The 24,296-nt window shown below is 43.2% G+C and overlaps 1 protein-coding gene across 3 annotated transcripts in view; it reads left to right on the forward strand.

Annotated features, from left to right (window-relative positions):
- LOC124858051 (nuclear receptor-binding protein 2-like) overlaps positions 1-24,296 on the forward strand; it is a 59,027-nt gene that overhangs the window by 27,293 nt on the left and 7,438 nt on the right. For all 3 annotated transcript variants that reach the window (XM_047349766.1, XM_047349767.1, XM_047349768.1), the window contains 10 exons: positions 14,440-14,562; positions 16,882-16,983; positions 17,084-17,173; positions 17,509-17,549; positions 17,636-17,730; positions 17,822-17,845; positions 17,940-18,026; positions 22,482-22,537; positions 22,612-22,707; positions 24,115-24,247. In XM_047349766.1, coding sequence (XP_047205722.1) covers positions 14,440-14,562; positions 16,882-16,983; positions 17,084-17,173; positions 17,509-17,549; positions 17,636-17,730; positions 17,822-17,845; positions 17,940-18,026; positions 22,482-22,537; positions 22,612-22,707; positions 24,115-24,247 — 847 coding nt within the window. The remainder of the gene's footprint in view (positions 1-14,439; positions 14,563-16,881; positions 16,984-17,083; positions 17,174-17,508; positions 17,550-17,635; positions 17,731-17,821; positions 17,846-17,939; positions 18,027-22,481; positions 22,538-22,611; positions 22,708-24,114; positions 24,248-24,296) is intronic.

A 24,296-nucleotide genomic window follows, 5' to 3' on the forward strand; every position in this document is an offset into this window, starting at 1 on the left:
CACTCGTTCTCATACTCTTCGTCTTCCACTTTATCCGGTACCGGGTCGCGGGGGCAGCAGACTCATTACAGACACCCAGACGTCCCTCTCCCCAGACACCACCTCCAGCTCCTCCGAGGGGAGCCCAAGGCGTTCGCAGGCCAGCCGAGAGACATAGTCCCTCCAGCGTGTCCTGGGCCGTGTCCTGGGCCTCCTCCCGGTGGGACGTGCCAGGAACACCTCCCGAGGAAGGTGTCCTGGAAGCATCCGGTGTAGATGCCCGAGCCACCTCAACTGGCTCCTGTTGATGTGGAGGAGCAGCGGCTCTACTCCGAGCTCCTCCCGGATGGCCGAGCTCCTCACCCTATCTCTAAGGGAGTGTCCGGCCACCCTATGGAGGAAGCTCATTTCAGCCGCTTGTATCCGGGATCTCGTTCTTTCGGTCATGACTCAAAGTTCATGGCTATAGGTGAGGGTAGGAAAGTAGACCGAACGGTAAATCGAGAGCTTCGCTTTTCGGCTCAGCTCTCTCTACACCACAACGGACCGGCATAGCGTCTCCATTACTGTGGCAGCCGCACCGATCCGTTGTCGATCTCCCGCTCCATTCTCCACTCACTCGTGAACAAGACCCCGAGATACTTGAACTCCTCCACTTGAGGCAGGAACTCCCCTCCTAACTGAAGAGGGCAAGCCACCCTTTTCCGGTCGAGTACCATGGCCTCGGACTTGGAGGAGCTGATCTTCATCCCAGCCGCCTCACACTCAGCTGTGAATCCCCCCAGCGCATGCTGTAGGTCTTGGCTAGAGGGGGCCAGCAGGACCACGTCATCTGCAAAAAGAAGAGACGAAATCCACTGGTCCCCAAACCAGACCCCCTCTGGCCCTTAGCTGCGCCTATAAACCCTGTCAATGAAAGTTAAGAACAGGACCGGTGACAGTAGATTAGTCTTCAGATTTATATCTGGTCAGGGAGGAACATGCCCTTGTTTTTATAGCATTCATATTTAAAAAGCTTGATTCACATGTATAAGTAGATCCAAACATTATGGGTATTACCAAGGCCATTATTCTTGCCGTAGGGTACTGATACTGGCTAACATGTTTAGCCAAAACATCCGCTGCACCTTCACACCGAAAGTGTTGCTTCAAAGCATAAGACAACTGTAAATCAACCTCCATCTGAAAGATACCTTCATTAATTCATGGCATTACCTGTTTGGCTTTGATACCAAAATCAGTCTCGGTTTCAATGGAAAATGGGTCACAAACAAACAGCAGCACCTCAATTTGAATGTTAAATTCCTGGAAATGCTCAATAAATATCTCATTCAGTTTTCTCATTAAATCGGTCATTACATGTGTTATCTGTGCACTTGGGAATGGATTTATAAATGCACATAGGTGTGCAAGGTGCAAGATTTTATCAGACATGAGATCTGTTTTGAAAATAGTCCGTTTTTTTCTTAAAGCACAAAGTCTCTCAACCAAATCGGCTATGGACCTTACTTGCCTTTGCTCTAGCAAGTTCAGTGTGTTCATATGCTTAAAAGTATCACTCACAAAGTTCTGCCATAAACTGTTCATCCAGCAGGTGGTCCAAAGACTTGCTGCTCTTGTTTTATTTTTATTTTTTTTTTATTTTTTGAGAATTGACAAGATCTCCTGATTGAGTTCACAGAAACGGTCCAGAACCATTTCTGTGCTGCACCCTCTGACATCATTATGTACCAGCAGCTCTGTGTGCTCAGCAAATGTCTTGGCAAGCTGCTTACGGCACAGGCGTTGTTGTACGGTAAACGTTGAGTAGATAAAATTAACAATACTCATGACGGTCTCCATTGTGTTCAAGTTAAGTTGAGCTTTGCACACTGCATGGACTGATGGATGGTACAATGTAAAAACTGCATATGTAGGGCTATAGCTGAAAGTCTGGTCACTAGTCTTTGCACCCTACTAGTCATAGCTGGAGCACAACTAGTAACCAGCAGACATCTTTTTGCTCAATATGATGTTCATTAAAGTCACAAAAAAAAAAAAAAAGTTAAAATATTATGAAAAATCTCTCCATCTGTTGTGTTCTTCAAGCAGAATAAGTCCAAGACGTTCTTCCCGGAAAATTTAACAGATGCAAAGCGTGGCTGTGTCGGTGTAATCTGTCAATTCATCAACAACAAAAGACATGACATCTGCTATTCTGAGTTCTTCAAACTGCCTTTTTGAGACAATGTTTGCAAGTAACTCCACTTTGCAGTGTTGATGTGTTTGATAACGGTACTTTGTTGATGGGTGAAATGATGCTCTCCTTAACATTTCACCCCCAACTTCATCAAAGATGGCAAGCATGCATTCTCTCACAGTTTCAGCCTCAGTAAAAGGTCGCCTCCTCTGCGTTAATGTCCAAGCTGCTCGTAGGGATGCTATCATTGCTCTCTCCTGCTCCGTGCAAAAGCGTCCGATAGCTACGTGAGTCCTGTGAAAAGATGCCAGCAGCCCCTGTATTTTAGATCTCCGTTCCTCAGACTCTTCTGGAAAACGTGCAGAAAAAGAGCAATGGCTTGTATTGTAGTTTCTTTTAAAACTGTACTTTTTTTTATCACAGCAGTGCTTTCATGGCAAAGTAAACACACCGGCTTACAACTCTGATTTTGCGTCTTTTTTTCTCTAGAGGAAGCTAGTGAATCATGCTAACTTTAGCGTTTGCAAATTGCGCGGTGCCACCGGTTTTCCGCCATTGCACAGGTCAATCCGGTGCAAGGCATTACACACGTCGTTGCTATAGTTTTCCCTAAAGAGATCATCTATTGAACAGATACACATTCAGTTGTATCTTAGTAGCTTATATATATATGCATTTCAGAATCATTGAACCAGTCAGTCAATCAGTCATTCAGTCATCCACAATCTAGTCTGCGTTTCTAGAAGTTTTCTGGGGCCCACAGCAAGCAGTATTTGGCCCGCGGGCCGCTACATGACTTGGCATGTTGTATAGCATCCAAAGCCACTGCCTCTGTCCTGCACCAAGCAGTAAGATTATTTCTGAGAAATTTCCATTAAAGGACAAAAGCTTTACACAGTGAGACAATTTGACACTTCCAGTACTTATCTCATCTTTTGGAGGACTGCTGCACTGGTTTGCCGTCTCCCTCCTAGTGGTTTGATGAATCTGTGTTTTGTCACAGAGACAAAGGGAAAGAGGGCAGCGAAGTTGTTGTTGTAGTCTTACATTCCTGGTACAGACTGCAGGATCATTTGCATTTGCACAAATTAGACCTTAAAATATTTTATGTGACCAAACAATTTTTTGTTGAAATAGATCATACCTTATAGCACAAGTGGGCTTAGTTCATTGTTTGTCTTGTTGCTGTGTTTGCAGCAGATGACCTTCCTCTACTCTGTTAACCTTCTTAGGTCACAGACATTCCTCTCAAAAGGAAGGCTTTGAGTGCCTCACGAGAAAATGAAAGGGTGAGACATGATGACTGCTGATCTGTCTAATGTCTCCTTGTGAGTCTGCCTGAACTCATAATGTTTTTGGAAAAGAGACCAAGGCCTTTCTATGCTCTGACAACTCCTAAAGCGTAACATGGTTAGTCCAACTTTAACATCTTTATCGAGTTTGTCTCAGCTGGTGACTTCATGTTGTTCTACACAATGAGAGCACTATCCAAGACGCTGGCCCGTTTTTGTGCTCGTTCTGCGGCGAGGGAGAGGGAGACAGTCTGCATGGCGGGTAGAGGTCGACAGACGGTCAATGCTCAAAGCGACGACAGTGACAGGAAAGAGGAGAAAACAGCGGGAGGTGATGCTGAAGACATGGACACAATGTTTGTGTGAATGCTATACATCAGGGGTGTCTAAAGGATGGCCAGTGGGCCCTTTGTGACCCTTGGAAGGATTTTGTGCGGCCCCCAACTGCATTTTAGGAATCTAATCATTATGGGATTCAGAGACACTTTAGCTTTGCCATTTTTTATGAATTTGTGCCTGGCGCCAAGAGGCTTTACAGGTCCTTCTCAAAATATTAGCATATTGTGATAAAGTTCATTATTTTCCATAATGTCATGATGAAAATTTAACATTCATATATTTTAGATTCATTGCACACTAACTGAAATATTTCAGGTCTTTTATTGTCTTAATACGGATGATTTTGGCATACAGCTCATAAAAACCCAAAATTTCTATCTCACAAAATTAGCATATAATTAAAAGGGTCTCTAAACGAGCTATGAACCTAATCATCTGAATCAACGAGTTAACTCTAAACACCTGCAAAAGATTCCTGAGGCCTTTAAAACTCCCAGCCTGGTTCATCACTCAAAACCCCAATCATGGGTAAGACTGCCGACCTGACTGCTGTCCAGAAGGCCACTATTGACACCCTCAAGCAAGAGGGTAAGACACAGAAATAAATTTCTGAATGAATAGGCTGTTCCCAGAGTGCTGTATCAAGGCACCTCAGTGGGAAGTCTGTGGGAAGGAAAAAGTGTGGCAGAAAACGCTGCATAACGAGAAGAGGTGACCAGACCCTGAAGAAGATTGTGGAGAAGGGCCGATTCCAGACCTTGGGGGACCTGCGGAAGCAGTGGACTGAGTCTGGAGTAGAAACATCCAGAGCCACCGTGCACAGGCGTGTGCAGGAAATGGGCTACAGGTGCCGCATTGCCCAGGTCAAGCCACTTTTGAACCAGAAACAGCGGCAGAAGCGCGTGACCTGGGCTATAGAGAAGCAACACTGGACTGTTGCTCAGTGGTCCAAAGTACTTTTTTCGGATGAATGCAAATTCTGGATGTCATTCGGAAATCAATGTGCCAGAGTCTGGAGGAAAACTGGGGAGAAGGAAATGCCAAAATGCCAGAAGTCCAGTGTCAAGTACCCACAGTCAGTGATGGTCTGGGGTGCTGTGTCAGCTGCTAGTGTTGGTCCACTGTGTTTTATCAAGGGCAGGGTCAATGCAGCTAGCTATCAGGAGATTTTGGAGCACTTCATGCTTCCATCTGCTGAAAAGCTTTATGGAGATGAAGATTTCATTTTTCAGCACGACCTGGCACCTGCTCACAGTGCCAAAACCACTGGTAAATGGTTTACTGACCATGGTATCACTGTGCTCAATTGGCCTGCCAACTCTCCTGACCTGAACCCCATAGAGAATCTGTGGGATATTGTGAAGAGGACGTTGAGAGACTCAAGACCCAACACTCTGGATGAGCTAAAGGCCGCTATCGAAGCATCCTGGGCCTCCATAAGATCTCAGCAGTGCCACAGGCTGATTGCCTCCATGCCACGCCGCATTGAAGCAGTCATTTCTGCAAAAGGATTCCCGACCAAGTATTGAGTGCATAACTGTACATGATTATTTGAAGGTTGACGTTTTTTGTATTAAAAACACTTTTCTTTTATTGGTCGGATGAAATATGCTAATTTTGTGAGATAGGAATTTTGGGTTTTCATGAGCTGTATTCCAAGATCATCCATATTAAGACAATAAAAGACCTGAAATATTTCAGTTAGTGTGCAATGAATCTAAAATATATGAATGTTAAATTTTCATCATGACATTATGGAAAATAATGAACTTTATCACAATATGCTAATATTTTGAGAAGGACCTGTATGTCTTACATTGTACTCTGAGAGGAATTCATTAAAGGGTTTTCACCAACAAATACCAGTTTAGACGGAGCCACTGGTGCCACAAAATCTGAAAAAAGTGATAAAAATTGTTGTCTAACTAGAACAATAATTGCAAGTGCTTTTATTGTTCATTAAGTTAACAGTTAAACAAAATATATCTTAATGTTACCTCTGTCAATCAGGGGAGAAAAACAATTCAATTTCTTTGTTCTGTGGTAGTTTTTGAAGTCATTAAACTTCCTACTTAAAATATTTAGGATTTAAACTTTTGTTTTGTGATCTTAAATTTTACCAGCGCAATATCATCAGCTCATCTGTAAGTGTCAAGGAAAAATGAGTTGTAAATGTGAAAAAAGCTAATCTTTTAATTGAGTTAAAGTTTTTATTTTCAGCACTAACATTATTCTTGAGCTGAACAGGGTGTTGCCTTTTCCCTTCATTCTCACATCCACCTCACAAAGACTCCTTCTGGCACTTTCCACAGCATTTCAGTCCGACACTCTGATCCTGCTTCTCTTTGATGCCAGAAACGTGTCTGCAAGCGTAAGCACACAGCAGCAGGAGGAGACACATTGGCTGATTTACATACAATTTACATACAGTATACCCCCCACCCCCCCACCCCCGCACTAGCCGTCATCACTCGAGTGTAGCTGTCGCTGCTCCAGATGTGGTTGTTAAATATTGATGCGCATCAGCTCATCTTCAACGTAAGACGTGTGGGAAGAGAAACAGAGTGGAAGTGAGACTACTTCAAGGTTGGAGACGGGGCTCGTCGTCACTGTAACGGTCCAACCCACACAATATCAAACAAAGACTGTCTTTCAATGAAGACGTCTGTGGTTCTCTGAGCTCCAGAAAACACAATATATTGCTGATTATGCCTCGACTTCACTTGAGCCAGTCATTCAGAAAATCATAATCATGTCATAGAAGATAGAGCTGCTTGGATTTATGTTACGTTACTATTGCATTTAGAAGATGTGCACTGACAAAACTCACTATAATGCGCCATATGAAGGTAGGCTAGCAGGAAACACCTCAGGTCTAGATAGATAGATAGATAGATAGATAGATAGATAGATAGATAGATAGATAGATAGATACAGCCAGCCAGCCAGCCCAAGGCATAAGTGAACTAAGCCTCTCCTTAATTTTACATCGATATTTGTTTTTTGCGAGTGACAAATGTTTACAATTTTAACTTAAGATTTAAAGGAATTGGCAAGTTTACTTTGTAAAAGCGCAAAAAATAATATTTTTCTTGAAGCGCAGGGGGTTAAGCGGGCGTCCTCTGTACGGATGCCTTAGTCCTCGATGCAGAATGTCACGGGATCGAATCTCACTCTTCTCAAACCATTTCCTGCTTGATTACTGTCTTAAAAAAATATTTTCAAAGTGGTCTCAATTAATAGTTTTCTAGACTTTTTTAAATGTCTTAAAGAATATTTTTTCACCTTGAAGCAACTTTAAGCAAGCAGCAATTTTGCTGAACCATTTTCGGATTTGTAAACCTTAGCACACATCTGCTTTGCTGGAATGGCATGTTCTCTTTTCTTTCCCATTTTGAGGAGTGATTTTTAGAAAGGCGCTCTTAGTGTCACGCTATATTGATACCCCAGGGAAACAAGAAATAATGAATTAGAAATTAACGGCGCCTTGACATGAACTTAACTTAAAAAAGAAAAGTAAATCATACATAAAATAAATGCTTCTGCTACATTTGTTTTAGAGCAACTGCTATTGGTGCCAGCATAGTTTTAAGGCATGTTTGGTAATTTTAAGGTTGTATTTTTCAAAGTTTTTACACATATGGATGACCATAGAAGTGCAGGTTGCGCTGTATTAAATGTGTCAAACTGTATTATCGTTTATGTTTTTTACATATTTAACCAGAGAAATGGGAGCAAACTGTGTCTCTGTGACAGGATATTAGCAACAAAGTGCCTAAAGATCCAGTTTATATTTGGGTCTTCTGGATTTTTTTTTTCTATCATGCTTGTTCTGTTTAAGTTCTTGAGTTTAGGAACTTTTTTTTATCAGGTCAGGCTATTCTCTGAGTATTTTCACATACTAGACTAAAAATTAGTTTACAAAAAGCAGCCCAAGTCCAGATAAAACCTTTAATAAAATGTAATGGCTTGGAAAACAGCTGGGTACTGTTTGAATAAGTACAATGAGACAAACACAGGAGAAATTACTAAGGCATGATGCATCATAGCAAACAGTCATTCATAGGAGATAGTGTACGCTACCATGACTCCATGTTTCGACTGTGTTGAGGTGCATGTAGGAGATGGCCGTATTCTAAACGGCCATTATTCAGTCTGTCCTGTGCTCATCCATCACTGTGTGGTTTGCCTCATCCACAAAACAGGAGAGGTCCAAACTGCAATGAACAATGCAGTCAGTAGAGAGGATCATCAGGGCTGACCTTCCTTCCATCCAGGACTTGTACAGGTCAAGGCTCAGCTCAGCACTATAGAGGGCTATTTACAAGAACCAGCCACCAAAGTGTTCAAATAGAAAGCAAAGACTGACCTTTTAAAATAATATTAAAAGTGTATTTAGTGCAACTGCTCCTTCTCTTTTTATGGTAAATCGCTGTTTTCATTTATTTAACAGAAGCCTACTTTCAAAATGCTTTGAAAGAAGCTTCAACCATGTTTGTTGTCTGTGATTAAGGCCGACACATTTTAAATTCTTGCCAATACCAACAAAGATTTTGAGTTGTCTGCAGAGCTAATGTTTACCTGTTAAAATAAAGATGTTGCTTCACCTTTATTTTTAGGTGAATATTTTGCCGATTATAGGTTGTATTTGGCATTGTCTCGGTTTACTTGATACTTTGAGTGTTATTTTTCCTCCAGGCAATGGACTGGGCCTGCCAAATCATGCTGAAGACATGCCCGCACTAAGTGAACAGGAATAACACTTCTAGTAATGTAATGAGAGGTCTGTGGAGATCCAGTTTTACCCAGCTTAGACGCAGATTCAACAAACTTAAGAATAGACGTTGTGTTGACATGAGCACATGACTCCTAAATCCCCATCCACACCCTGAACCCCCCCTCCCTTCAAACAGCCAATCAAAGCCCAGCATTGTGGGTGCTGTTTACGAGTCTCACGCTACCATGACGAAACTGCAGACGCTGATAAACCCACTGGGACTGGACGACTAAGGGTTTCACAACATCTAGAGGAGGAAAGAAAAATAAGCTGACGCCATATATAAGCTGGCATGATGCTCTCTGGGCAGTTAATGAAGCAAAGGAATTTATCTCTCTTTCAATAAATTAGACCATTGTGTCCCAGCTCTAATCAGATTAACATCTGAGTTGGACTGGTGGGACTACAGGTCACCCTCCCCCTGTGCTGTCCACCTTGTAGAGAAGACCCTGCAGAGAGCCCTAAAGCCACACTGTAGCAGAACAAACAACCCATAGCAACCCATATTTTCCCAGCTGCATTTGATAATACTAGCTTTTGCTTTGAATCATTTTTGTTGTCTGCTTGTTTAGACCCCTCCAAACCGACGATCTAATGCCACACAGGGTTATAAAAGTATAACTCTGCTGTAATAACAGTGACTTAAGTGGTGGGTCCAGCCCGAATAATGACTGGGACTATAAAGTTCTGCAAGCCATGAAGTTTTGTCTCTTTTTACGTCTGTTCAGGAAATGTCCACTGACATGTTAAGATACCGGGTGTGAAAATAATAACAGAAGACTATCAGGTGTGTTTCCTCAATTTCAGCTATTCAGAAGATCTACAGAGAGCTCTCTTTATAAGTTTTAGGGCCACTTTATTAGGCACAACCCTTATCTTGCCTGTTAATGCAATTAGGATGCCAGGCGATCACATGGTAGCAACTTAATGCATTTAGATATCAACTATGTTGTGCAACAATATGTTTGGATTGGCTATGAATAGCTATTAGTGCCTAAGGCAATTATTAACAAAGTTAGTCATTTTAATCAAAATTACTAACCACCTGATTATCAGGTCTTAATTGCCAAACAGCTCTCAGTCTATGTCAGTTATTGTTTTATGAATACCTGCCTGGTGAGGTGTGGTATTATTGAACAATAGATGATGGAGTTAGTTCATGCACTGGTGTTCTCAAACATCAAGCCCTGCACACACACACATATAGAATAAACATATACAACTTCTCTCCAAAATAGAATAATTTATTAACAAAATACATTAAATATATTAACAGAATATTTCAGTCAACAAACTATGTAAATAGGCAAGTAACATTCACCTAAACTACTAGGATACAGAATAAATCTGTAAAAGGGAACAAATGAATAAAACTGAAACCAATAAATTGATGCAGTGATATCACAGTACATAAATATGTTTAAGAACCAATGTTTGTTTTGAGGAATTGAGATTAAGGTGAAATTAGCATTAAAAGTAATTTAGAACAACAATTGGTATATTTGTTTAAACAACCAGTTCACAATGCAAAGCAGAAGGGAAATTAAAATATTATTTCAATGAAAACATGCGTTAAAAATTATGTTGCTGAATTAGAGTTGTGTCAGCTAGTCATTACTGATAGTGATGGACTAAAATGGTGGTTAACAGCGGACTCAAAAGATGGCGAACGAACAGACATACATCTGGGATTAGCGGTTTAGCTAACCACAAAGAAAATAGATGCGGTGCTATTTAGCAACCCTTCTAAGTCCCACATGTACCTTTTAGGTGCTACTAATACAAATATTAATGGGTGTATTAGCGTTGGTGGTGTGCTACGGCCGATGGGTGCGCGAACAGAGCGACCTGTGTAGTAAACACAGCAGAACTAATGGTGGCTACCGTTTTAGCATTAGCAGAGCTTTAGCTTTAGCATTAGGGATAACAGACAGTTTAGCACCTTATGCGGACATATTTTATTCAAGTTAGTGAGAGAAGATGAAGAAGAAATGGTGATTAGACAGAGTAAGCTCATGTAGCAGGACTGAAGTGACTCTTTACCAGTCATCAACTTTACAAAACAATTCTGTACCATTAGGCTCAGTGGACTGGTATCACTGAAGCAATTAAGCACCACAAACAAAAAAAAAAGCGAAACACAATGAAATTAACTTAAATTCTATTACCCTAAACCAATTTTCTCTGCCCAGAAACAACCTCTTACATGAACCGTTCTGATGAACAGGTGGATTTCTGATAGGGGCAGTGAGTCCAGCAGGTCCAATGAACAGAGAAGACATGGCGGCTGCTCTTGGTCTAGCACCTGGAGCAAGCATTTTCTAGGACTGGCAATGTCGTATTCTTCAGGCAGAGGGAAAAACCTCTTTTAAAACCTTTTCAAGGCTGCACAGTTGAGCAGTTGTTAGCATTGCTGCCTTGCAGCAAGAAGGTCTTGGTTCGAATCCCATATGGGGGCCTTTCTGCATGGTGTCTGACCATTCTCCCCATGCATGCAAGTTCTCTCCGGGTATTCCAGCTTTCCCCCACAGTCCAAAAACATACATGTTATGTAACCTAGCTTGTCTAACTTGCACCTTATGTCTGAGTGCATGCATGCATGGCTGCTCGTCTCTCTGTTGCCCTGTGATTTACTGGTGACCTCTCCAGAGTGTATCCTGCCTCTCGCTTACTGACTGTTGAAGATATGAAACCCCGACTCTGGACAGATTAAGTGGATATATAGAAAATGAATGCATTTCATAAAATCTTTGTATGCCTTGACATTATTAACTGGCCCCATACCTAGGGGTGACTTTCAAGAATTTTGAGCTGTTATGAATACATCTAACATAAATCTAAATTTATAAATGACTTTGTTTTGATAAATTTCCTTTTCCTAGCACCTGGTTGTAATGTTTTATTGTGAAAGGTTGTTAGCTAACTCCAAGAAGCAGCTAAAGATCTCTCAGGACTGACAGTGTTTTGCAGTCTAAGGGTACATAAAAAAGTAAACAGAAGCATTGAAATCACAGTCTTTGACATGTATAAAATCAAAGAAAACAAGACACATTCAAGAGAATGAGTGGGCGTGAATGACATATGACACTAAGAGAGACAAAGTACGTTTAGAAACTTCAATACTATTGGGAAGAGGAGCACAGACAGCACCAAGTTTAAGGGAGTTACAGCATAATAGTGATACATTGTGGTGTACCATCGTAGTGTTGTGTACCATGAGGAAAGAAATAAATGTTTAGATTTAAAGAGGCTTCTGAGGAAAACTTTCAGAAATTAGTTGCCAGCATAGTGATTCTGATATGGTCATGTCAAAGCAACAATTATGCATTAGCAGAGATTTTAGTAATTTATCATACAATAAAAAGAGCTCCAGTTTGTTGCCAGTCTGTACACCATATAAAAACAATTTACCCCTTTTTTCCTTCTTACTTTCTGACATTAAAGGAAATTACTCTTTTATAGTTTTAGTTCAGTGAGGATTACCAAAATTATGCATAGTTCCTAATGCCAGAAAAATTTGAGGATTTTTTTGCCAAATGCAGGCACAGCTGTGGATGTATTTTAAGGCAACACCTCAAACATACAGCTTTTTTTGTGTGAGACATTAAAAAATTATAAGAAATTTTTTGGGGCAGAGAAATTTGGACTTCCATAAGTCTTGTTCATTCTCAGATTTTCAATTTCCAGACAGCTGAAGGGACCATATTCATCTGTTCAAACAATTTTATGGCAGTTTAAACAGAATGGGAATGTCTACATCATATCGTTCAGGAAGTAGATGGGCTCTGGGTTTTGTGTTTTAGTGCAGAGTGTCTTGGGGAGATGAGTATCATTATCCACAGTACAAGCCGTGTACCGACATGGGTTGAAAGGCCACCGAGCAAGGAGGGAAGCCATTGTTCCAAAAGAAACATCAAAAGCCTGATTCCAGTTTGCAAATACAATCAGGCACAGAAAACGTTTTTTTTTTTGGACACATGTACTGTGGTCTGATAAAACTAAAATTAAAGTGTTTTACCCATAACAATCTTTACATTGGTTGGGAAAATGGCAAAGCTTTTTAGCCTGAGAATGCGAAGTATGGTGGTGTTGTGTGGTTGTTTTGCTGTAGGAGGGACTGGTGCACTTCAAAAAACAGATGGCATTTTTATATGTGTATATTTACTGCTGATATTGTTCAATCTTTATGTATAAGTGAAGCACTTCACTTATACATATGTATAATCAAATGAATCCTGTGAAAGCGATTCCTTCTTATCCTTAAACAGAAAGTAATTAGTGCAGCAAGGGTAAGGTGCAGGATTAGTGTGACCCGTGGGTCTTGCATTATTGCTGTGGACTCCGGACCCATTTCAGCCTCTTGATTCTCTGCACCACCACTGCTGCTGCTTCAATGAAGCAGGAGGTTTCAGAGCTGAGACAGGTATTTCCTGTTATGAGTCGTCTTTTAGCTCTTTGCTGCTGGGCCGCCTCTTACAATGATACAGGCGCAGGATGTCAGCGTCTGCCAGATTACAGTCACAGCCTCTTCACTCTACTCTTCACTCAGCTTCGTTTCTTTGCAGTCGTCTCTACTTTAGTGCCACCTCCACCATCTTGCTCACTTCTCTTAAATGTTCACGTCTCTTTAAATCCCTCATCCACAATCTCCTCACCTCTTCCTCTGTGATGGCCGTCTGCTAATCCGTCTCTGCCTTCTTTACAAAAGCTGCTGCTCATCCCTTCACCCCTCTTCACTGTTCATCACTTTATAGCTGACTGATGGCATTTGATATCTCCCATCTTTCCACACTGAAGGCAACGCAGACATTAATGGATAAAAAATTTGATCTGTAGACCGTAATCTACTGTCCTACTCTTTTTTTTCCCCAACTTTTTATCAATGGTGTTGCCAGAGTGATAATCCTGTGAATGTATTGTATGGAGCTTTTGGTTAATATTGTAGTAACTGCAAGGGTCAGCTTGGTTAATTTTAAGATGTTTTATTTGTCTAAGAACATTGATCTACTTAATTATTTTCACAAAACAAAAATTTCAAGCTGAATTTTAAGTTTGAAACTTGGGAATACCAGCTAGATTTATTATACCTATATTGACTACAATAAAGTTGTATCTCATACTATAGTTAATGGTCAACAATTGGACATTCTAGTAGCAGAAAAGAAATTTCAGCCTAGCTATATTTTAATTACCGCTGTGTCTTGAAGTTTTATTTGTATTTGTTTCAAAATAACACTTCCGCTGAATGCTAGGCCTGCTAAAGTGTGAAGAAGCTTGTTACAGTAGCCCAGTACCTTTTGCACAATGCTGCATTTGTGCTACCATCATGGTAAAAGCATCATTTCATGCTACCATCATGTTAAAAGCTACATTTCATGCTAGCTTAACACTAAATGCTACTTTTATGCTAGCATCCTAAATGCTGAGTATTGTGCTAAATGCACTTTTTATGTTGGAGTCATGCTGAATGATACATTTATTTTGGCATCATGCAAATGCTGCATTTTTGCTAGCATTGTTCCCAATGCTACATTTTATATTAACATTGTTCTTAATGCTACATTTATGCTAAGAACATGCTAAGAGCTACATTTTCTCCTACCAGCATGCTAAATAACACTTTATGCTAGAACCATGCTACATTCTGCATTCATGCTACCACCATTCTAAATGTTGAGTATTTTGCTAAATGCTATTTGTATGTAGGATTCATGCTAAATGCTACAATTTATGCTAGCATTGTTCCTAATGCTACATTAATGATAAGAATACATTTATCCTACCGTCATGCTAAATGGCAGAAACTTGCTCAACGTAACATTTATGCTAGCATCATGCTAAGGGCTATAGCTAATTCTTTCTGTCCTCTGCAGGTCAGTCAAGGAAATGTCCCTGGTGTGGAAAGTGCATCCTTGGCCATGGACACAGAGGAAGGTGTCGAGGTGGTGTGGAATGAAGTTCTCTTCTCAGACAAAAAGGTCTTCAAAGCACAGGAGGTACTGTTACACTGTGTACCTTTTTTAATCAAATTCTGATGCATGTTATTTTCACACATTTATTGTACTTCAATGGTTCAGAAACGCATAAGTTGAATGTTAGTAACCAGTTTTGAAATGTATTTATAACCCTTTTTACATGTCTTTTTACCAACAATTTTAGCTATTGCTAGCATGATCAGACAGAGCTAGAGAAAAATCTAGATTATCTCGGTTTTTCTATATCTACAGGTCCTTCTCAAAATATTAGCATATTGTGATAAAGTTCATTATTTTCTATAATGTCATGATGAAAATTTAACATTCATATATTTTAGATTCATTGCACACTAACTGAAATATTTCAGGTCTTTTATTGTCTTAATATGGATGATTGTGGCATACAGCTCATGAAAACCCAAAATTCCTATCTCACAAAATTAGCATATCATTAAAAGGGTCTCTAAACGAGCTATGAACCTAATCATCTGAATCAACAAGTTAACTCTAAACACCTGCAAAAGATTCCTGAGGCCCTTAAAACTCCCAGGCTGGTTCATCACTCAAAACCCCAATCATGGGTAAGACTGCCGACCTGACTGCTGTCCAGAAGGCCACTATTGACACCCTCAAGCAAGAGGGTAAGACACAGAAAGAAATTTCTGAACGAATAGGCTGTTCCCAGAGTGCTGTATCAAGGCACCTCAGTGGGAAGTCTGTGGGAAGGAAAAAGTGTGGCAGAAAACGCTGCACAACGAGAAGAGGTGACCGGACCCTGAGGAAGATTGTGGAGAAGGGCGGATTCCAGACCTTGGGGGACCTGCGGAAGCAGTGGACTGAGTCTGGAGTAGAAACATCCAGAGCCACCGTGCACAGGCGTGTGCAGAAAATGGGCTACAGGTGCCGCATTCCCCAGGTCAAGCCACTTTTGAACCAGAAACAGCGGCAGAAGCGCCTGACCTGGGCTACAGAGAAGCAGCACTGGACTGTTGCTCAGTGGTCCAAAGTACTTTTTTCGGATGAAAGCAAATTCTGCATGTCATTCGGAAATCAAGGTGCCAGAGTCTGGAGGAAGACTGGGGAGAAGGAAATGCCAATATGCCAGAAGTCCAGTGTCAAGTACCCACAGTCAGTGATGGTCTGGGGTGCCGTGTCAGCTGCTGGTGTTGGTCCACTGTGTTTTATCAAGGGCAGGGTCAATGCAGCTAGCTATCAGGAGATTTTGGAGCACTTCATGCTTCCATCTGCTGAAAAGCTTTATGGAGATGAAGATTTCATTTTTCAGCACGACCTGGCACCTGCTCACAGTGCCAAAACCACTGGTAAATGGTTTACTGACCATGGTATCACTGTGCTCAATTGGCCTGCCAACTCTCCTGACCTGAACCCCATAGAGAATCTGTGGGATATTGTGAAGAGAACGTTGAGAGACTCAAGACCCAACACTCTGGATGAGCTAAAGGCCGCTATCGAAGCATCCTGGGCCTCCATAAGACCTCAGCAGTGCCACAGGCTGATTGCCTCCATGCCACGCCGCATTGAAGCAGTCATTTCTGCAAAAGGATTCCCGACCAAGTATTGAGTGCATAACTGTACATGATTATTTGAAGGTTGACGTTTTTTGTATTAAAAACACTTTTCTTTTATTGGTTGGATGAAATATGCTAATTTTGTGAGATAGGAATTTTGGGTTTTCATGAGCTGTATGCCAAAATCATCCATATTAAGACAATAAAAGACCTGAAATATTTCAGTTAGTGTGCAATGAATCTAAAATATATGAATGTTAAATTTTCATCATTACATTATGGAAAATAATGAACTTTATCACAATATGCTAATATTTTGAGAAGGACCTGTATAAAGGCTAGGAATCAGGAATGATGCAGCACCTACTCAAGTTGTTTTCTATGCATGTGCAACTCACCTTTTGCATATATTCCCCTGATGCACCTAAATACAGCTTATTCCTTTTTGCAACCCCAGGAGTTGCCCGCTGCTAACAATTAGAAATAATGAACTATCATGTTGCCTTTGACTGTCAGACTGCTTTAAACATTTATGTTAAACAATTGCTTGCTGTAATATAAAAAGACAACACAACAAATGCTCCCACAATATTTACGAATTTCGAAATTGTTTTACTTAAAAATCATATTATGCCAACAGAACACGTTGAATTAACAGTTTTTTGTATTTTTGATTGAAAACTCCTCAGATTAAGAATAAAAACGTATTATTTATCTCTTAATGATTAGTCGATCAGCTTTCTTTAGTCCATAATTTAACGTGAGAATTTCAAACTTTACGTTATGTTTAATGTTTGTCATATATATGCAGGAAAAAATCAAGGAGATGTTTGAGAACCTGATGCAGGTCGAACACCCCAACATTGTCAAGTTCCACAAGTACTGGCTGGACATGAAAGAGACCGAGGCTCGGGTGAGAAGTTTATTCCTTCCCATGTTTTTCTTGCTACGTCTTATTAAAAGCACAGTTTTTAAGTTTACATATTTTTTTCTTTTCCACTTGTGGCATACAGGTCATATTTATCACTGAATACATGTCTTCAGGGAGCCTCAAACAGTTCTTGAAGAAGACAAAAAAGAACCACAAGACCATGAATGTGAAGGTCAGGATTTTCACTCAGGTCATATAATCAGTCTTAGACTTGAGGTAATTTAGGGTATTGCAGATCTACCATCTGTTTAGATCCATATATCCTAAAGGATTATTCATTACTTAACACCCTCTTGGCTTACTCTTCTCAGGATATAAATTTTATCTGGGGAATGTTATTGTTTGGCAGGAACTCATTCTTCCTCTTTGTCACACTGAGTGCATCTCGAGCTTCCTATATTGCAAAGATATATCACAGACCTTCATAATACATTCTTTTTATCCTATGTGTTTATTTTTTGTGGAGAAAATTATAATCTGTAATCAAAGATCTTCTTTTTCTTTCAGGCCTGGAAGAGATGGTGCACCCAAATTCTGTCAGCACTTAAGTACTGAAAACTTTTATATAAAGGAAATTGATATTATGGATGTTGGTTTTTACACATTTTACATTGATATGCATGTTTTCTGTCAGTTATCTGCACTCCTGTGACCCACCAATAATCCATGGCAACCTAACCTGTGACACAATCTTCATCCAGCACAATGGCCTCATCAAGATCGGCTCAGGTCTGCTCCCAGCAGGGCTTCTTCTGATACTGCATCAAGTTTATTTCACTTCAGGAAGCACAATAAACATACTTGATTTTTATTTCCACAGTGTGGCACCGGCTGTTTGTTAATGGTAAGATGTACAATAGTTTTTTTAGTTTGCAGATTTATCATATTTGCCCATCACTATGTTATCTAATCTTGTATTTGGTGGATTTTCCTATCAGTTTTCCCAGATGCCAGTGTCCACAGCAAAGAAAGGCAACACCGGGATGAGCAGAGGAATCTTCATTTTTTTGCTCCTGAATATGGAGGTGAGTCTGCTGAGTGATCCTTCTGTTTACATTCCTGTGGCTTGATCTCTAATGAATTTTCTCAGTTTTGGTCATTTTCACATCTAATGGTTCCCAGTCTGTTGGCTGAAGATTTACAAAATTCAGCAGAGCAATTTTTCTCAAACTTGTGTTATTTCAAATTTAAACTTATCTCAATAAACATGCAAAAGTAAACCAGTCAAAAGGTTTAATTAACATGTTTGTGCACATGGTTGCACTGAGAAAGTGCAGGATCCATCTATCTTTTCATTAATCAGTTTTTTCATCCATCCGTCCATCCACCCAGCTGTTTATCCATCCATCTGTTTGTTTTTCCATCCATCCATCTTGTTTGCCAACCATATAACTCCATTCGGCAGTCAGTTTCTCCATCTATCTGTCCATCTGTTTTCATCCATCCATCCATCCATCCATCCATCCATCTGTTTGTTTAATCATCCATCCATCTATCCGTTTTTCCACCCATCCATCTTGTTTGCCAACCATATAACTCCATTCGGCAGTCAGTTTCTCCATTTATCTGTCCATCTGTTTTCATCCATCCATCCATCCATCCATCCATCTATCCATCCATTTGTTCCTCCATCCAGTCTATATAAAGCCTGACCTCATTAGAAAAATCTGCCATAAACTCATTGCAAACCTTTGTATTTACACTGTGAAAATGGGCCAAAAAGAAGGGAGAACTCTTTGAAATTTGCATATGCAACCCTTTAGGGAATTTAAGGAAAATCATAAAAAATAGACCAAAATTACTCCACTATGATGTTAGACATACAGCATCATACAGACTGTAATTATTGATGTTAAAAGCGGTTCTGCAATGTATAGAAGCAAAGGTTGGTTCTCTACTGTAGTTCTTTAGTTTTGGCTTAATTTTTGCCCAGTATTTTCAAAGTGTAATATATATATGAACCGTCACCTTAACGTGGTGGAGGGGTTTGAGTGCTCAAATGATCCTAGAGGCTATGTTGTCTGGGGCCTAAATGCCCCTGGTAGGGTCTCCCATGGCAAACAGGCTCTAGGTGATGGGTCAGACAAAGAATGGTTCAAGAACCCCTCATGAAGAACAAAATATTGAGGCACGTTACGTCGCCCGGTACGGCGGAGCCGGGGTCCCACCCTGGAGCCAGGCCTGGGGTCGGGACTCGTCGGAGAGCGCCTGGTGGCCGGGTTGCTCCTCGTGGGACCCGGCCGGGCCAAGCCCGAACGAGAGACGCGAGGCCATCCCCCAGTGGGCCCACCACCTGCAGGGGGAACCGTGAGGGACCGGTGCAAAGAGGATTGGGTGGCGGACGAAGGTGGAGACCTCAGCGGCCCGATCCCCGGATGCTTAGGCTGGCTCTAGGGACGTGGAATGTCACCTCGCTGGGGGGGAAGGAGCCTGAGCTTGTGCGGGAGGTCGAGAGATATCGACTAGAAATAGTCGGGCTCGCCTCCACGCACAGCGTGGGCTGTGGAACCCATCTCCTTGAGAGGGGTTGGACTCTCTTCTACTCTGGAGTGGCCCACGGGGAGAGGCGGCGGGCTGGTGTGGGTTTGCTTGTTGCCCCCCAGCTCAGCCGTCTCGTGTTGGGGTTTACCCCAGTAGATGAGAGGGTTGTATCCCTGCGCCTTCGGGTTGGGGAGAGGTCTCTGACTATCATTTCAGCCTACGGGCCGAGTGGTAGTGCAGAGTACCCTGCCTTCTTGGCATCCCTGTCGGGGGTGCTGGATAGTGCCCCTCCCGGGGACTCCATTATTCTGCTGGGGGACTTCAACGCCCACGTGGGGAATGACAGTGACACCTGGAGAGGCGTGATCGGGAGGAATGGCCTCCCCAATCTGAATCCGAGTGGTGTTTTGTTATTGGACTTCTGTGCTAGTCACGGATTGTCCATAACGAACACCATGTTCAAACATAAGGGTGTCCATCAGTGCACTTGGCACCAGGACACCCTAGGCAGGAGGTCGATGATCGACTTTGTTGTCGTATCATCAGACCTTCGGCCGCATGTTTTGGACACTCGGGTGAAGAGAGGGGCTGGGCTGTCCACTGATCATCACCTGGTGGTGAGTTGGATCCGCTGGAGGAGGAGAAAGCCAGACAGACTTGGCAGGCCCAAGCGCATAGTGAGGGTCTGCTGGGAACGCCTGGCGGAGCCCTCGGCCAGGGATGTATTCAACTCCAACCTCCGGGAGAGCTTCGACCAGATCCCGGGGGATGTTGGAGACATAGAGTCCGAGTGGACCATGTTCTCTGCATCTATTGTCGATGCTGCTGCCCATAGCTGTGGCCGTAAGGTCTGCGGTGCCTGTCGTGGCGGCAATCCCAGAACCCGGTGGTGGACACCGGCAGTAAGGGATGCTGTTAAACTGAAGAAGGAGTCCTATCGGCTGTGGTTGGCTTGTGGGACTCCTGAGGCGGCTGACGGGTACCGTGAGGCCAAGCGTGCTGCGGCCCGGGCTGTGGCAGAGGCAAAAACTCGGGCCTGGGAAGAGTTCGGTGAGGCCATGGAGAAGGACTACCGGTTGGCCTCGAAGCGATTCTGGCAAACCGTCCGGCGCCTCAGGAGGGGGAAGCAGTGCTTTGCCAACACTGTTTATAGTGGGGGCAGGAGACTGCTGACCTCGACTGAGGACATTATCGGGCGGTGGAAGGAGTACTTCGAGGATCTCCTCAATCCTGCCATCACGCATTCCGTGGTGGAAACAGAGGCCGGGGACTCGGGGTTGGACTCTTTCATCACCCAGGCTGAAGTCACCGAGGTGGTTAAAAAGCTCCGCGGTGGCAAGGCTTCGGGGGTGGATGAGATCCGCCCTGAGTACCTCAAGTGTCTGGATGTTGTAGGGCTGTCATGGTTGACACGCCTCTTCAACATTGCGTGGCGGTCGGGGACAGTGCCTCTGGACTGGCAGACTGGGGTGGTGGTCCCCCTTTATAAGAAGGGCGACCGGAGGGTGTGTTCCAACTACAGGGGGATCACACTCCTCAGCCTCCCTGGTAAGGCCTACGCCAGGGTATTGGAGAGGAGAGTCCGACCGATAGTCGAACCTCGGCTTCAGGAGGAACAGTGTGGTTTTCGTCCCAGCCGTGGAACACTGGACCAGCTCTATACCCTCTACAGGGTGCTCGAGGGTTCATGGGAGTTTGCCCAACCGGTTCACATGTGTTTTGTGGACCTGGAGAAGGCATTCGACTGTGTCCCTCGTGATGCCCTGTGGGGGGTGCTCCAGGAGTATGGAATCGGGGGCCCTTTATTAGGGGCCATCCGGTCCCTGTACGAGCGGAGCAGGAGTTTGGTCCGCATTGCCGGCACTAAGTCGGACCTGTTCCCAGTGCATGTTGGACTCCGGCAGGGCTGCCCTTTGTCGCCGGTCCCTTTTCATAACTTTTATGGACAGGATTTCTAGGCGCAGCCAAGGGCTGGAGGGGGTCTGGTTTGGGGACCAGTGGATTTCGTCTCTTCTTTTTGCGGATGACGTGGTCCTGCTGGCCCCCTCTAGCCAAGACCTACAGCATGCGCTGTGGCGGTTCGCAGCCGAGTGTGAAGCGGCTGGGATGAGGATCAGCTCCTCCAAGTCCGAGGCCATGGTACTCGACCGGAAAAGGGTGGCTTGTCCTCTTCAGGTTGGAGGAGAGTTTCTGCCTCAAGTGGAGGAGTTTAAGTATCTCGGGGGCTTGTTCACGAGTGAGGGAAGAATGGAGCGGGAGATCGACAGACGGGTCGGTGCGGCTGCCACAGTAATGGGGGCGCTATGCCGGTCCATTGTGGTGAAGAGAGAGCTGAGCCAAAAAGCAAAGCTCTCAATTTACTGGTCGGTCTACGTTCCTACCCTCACCTATAGCCATGAACTTTAGGTCATGACCGAAAGAACGAGATCACGGATACAAGCGGCTGAAATGAGCTTCCTCCGTAGGGTGGCCGGGCACTCCCTTAGAGATAGGGTGAGGAGCTCGGCCATCCGGGAGGAGCTCGGAGTAGAGCCGCTGCTCCTCCACATCGAGAGGAGCCAGTTGAGGTGGCTCGGGCATCTATACCGGATGCCTCCTGGACGCCTTCCTCGGGAGGTGTTCCAGGCACGTCCCACCGGGAGGAGGCCCAGGGGACGGCCCAGGACACGCTGGAGGGACTATGTCTCTCGGCTGGCCTGGGAACGCCTTGGGCTCCCCCTGGAGGAGCTGGAGGAGGTGTCTGGAGAGAGGGACGTCTGGGCGTCTCTGCTGAGTCTGCTGCCCCCGCGACCCGGTCCTGGATAAGCGGAAGACGACGAACGAACGAACGAATATATAATGTGTTATTGTTTATATGAGTCTTTATTCTACTTAGGATTTAACCCGGTTACTAAGCAAATTATGTTTTATGACATGCAGATTATGAAAATACATATTTGTATTTGACCATTAAAATTTTTTCCCTGTTTTCTCTGCGTTCTTTTTTGTTTTATCTCCAGCTGGCGAGGATGATTACTCCATAGACATTTTCTCCTTTGGCATCTGTACTCTAGAGGTGAGATTTTAAAAGGACTGTGACCCATTGGATGTAACTGTTTGTCAATTTAACTTTTTCTTTGGTACCACTAGATGGCAGTACTGGAAATCCAGGCCAACGGAGATGCTGCAGTGTCCAAGGAGGCCATTGTGAATGCAGGTCAATCTCTGGAAGACCCTCTAATGAGAGTGAGTTTCAGTCCTAAATATACATCCAAGGGAGCAAGTACAAACGGGCAAAATCTCCCACAATACACCAAGAATACCTAACATACCCATTGATGCAGTTGATCTCAGAAGTGAATACACCCGTTAAGATTGTGTGGTGATAAAAGCAGACCATGCTAAATCATTTCAAACCTTTTTCCGCCTTTAGATTGTATTGTCCTCGCGGGGAAATTCACTGGGTGTGCTATCTATGCGTGTGAGAATAGTCCGGTATTTGCCAGTGAGCATATTATAAAAACAGGTGTAGCAGTACAGTAGGATGGACTGTATGATGCTTTGGTACAGTGACAGAAGGAGACTTGGAGCAACATAAAGTCCTCTGAATTTACGGAGGCTGATAGTTTCTTATAGCTCTGGTGTGGGGAGGAATTCAGCACACAGTCTTGTGTAGCTCCAGTGTTTGTAGTAAGTACTGGCGATGTGGTTGAGCCTACCCGCACGGCTTGTTGTCTGTTGCTCAAAAGGTTATGAATGAGATGAATCAGCCGAGGAGGAATATTAAGATGATGAAATTTCTGAATCGTCAGATGTCTCTGGATTGTGTTAAAAGCAGAACTGAAGTCCACGAAAAGTATCCTGATGTAATGGCCCAGGGACTCTAGATGCTGAAGAAGGGTGTGCAGCAGGCAGGCTTCCTCTGTGCCCCTCTAAGCCCTATCGGCATATTGGAGGAGGTCCAGTTTTGTAGAGTGACAATGGGTAGAATTACGCTCAACGGCAATTTCTCCAGGCATTTCATTATAAAGGGGGTGAGAGCAACTGGGCAGTGATGGTGTACATTGGTGGGCCGGTGTTCTTTTGGAACTGGGATGATAATGGTGGTTTTCCAGATGGCTGGTATTGTTGTGGTCTTGTTAATTTGGGTAAAGATCAAGTAAAAGATGGGTGAAAGCTTCTGTCAACAGTCCCTAAGCACCCTTGCTGGGATGCCGTCGGGCCCCGGAGCCTTGCCCAGCTTACATCGGCTGAGCTGTCGCCTTACTTGCTGTAGCTGACTGTTTCATGTGACTAAGCATGTGAACACTAATAGTTATTGCAGCTTGTTAAAATTTTTACATTTTTCCCTCTAACCGGTTTTCTTGTTCTCCATTTGAATTTCCTGGATATGTGACTTTAATGATGCAAATGTTTTTAAATGATTTATCACTCTACCAGGTTTTTGTCACAAAAGTGTAACAGAGGCGCTTACACTTTTGAGAGCTACTGTACATGCAATACACGGGTTTATTTTAGAGCACAAACTGAGAATTATGTTCAATATTAATATGAAAATGAGACCAGGAATTTATATTTCAAGAAATGTATGCTTAGTAACCCCAGGCCATATTGTGCAGTTGTGAACTAACTCTGTTTTTTGGGTCTCTGCAGGAGTTCACGCAGTCGTGTTTGCGTCACGACGCCAAGCTCCGTCCTACAGCTCACGACCTTCTGTTCCACAGAGTCCTGTTCGAAGTCCACTCCCTCAAACTGCTCGCCGCCCACTGCCTCAACAACAACCAGTGTGAGTTTTATCACCTCCACACGCCGAGCTTCCAAGATTCCCGCTCCCA

The sequence above is a fragment of the Girardinichthys multiradiatus genome, chromosome 21, assembly GCF_021462225.1.
Source record: "Girardinichthys multiradiatus isolate DD_20200921_A chromosome 21, DD_fGirMul_XY1, whole genome shotgun sequence".
Classification (NCBI taxonomy): Eukaryota; Metazoa; Chordata; class Actinopteri; order Cyprinodontiformes; family Goodeidae; genus Girardinichthys; species Girardinichthys multiradiatus.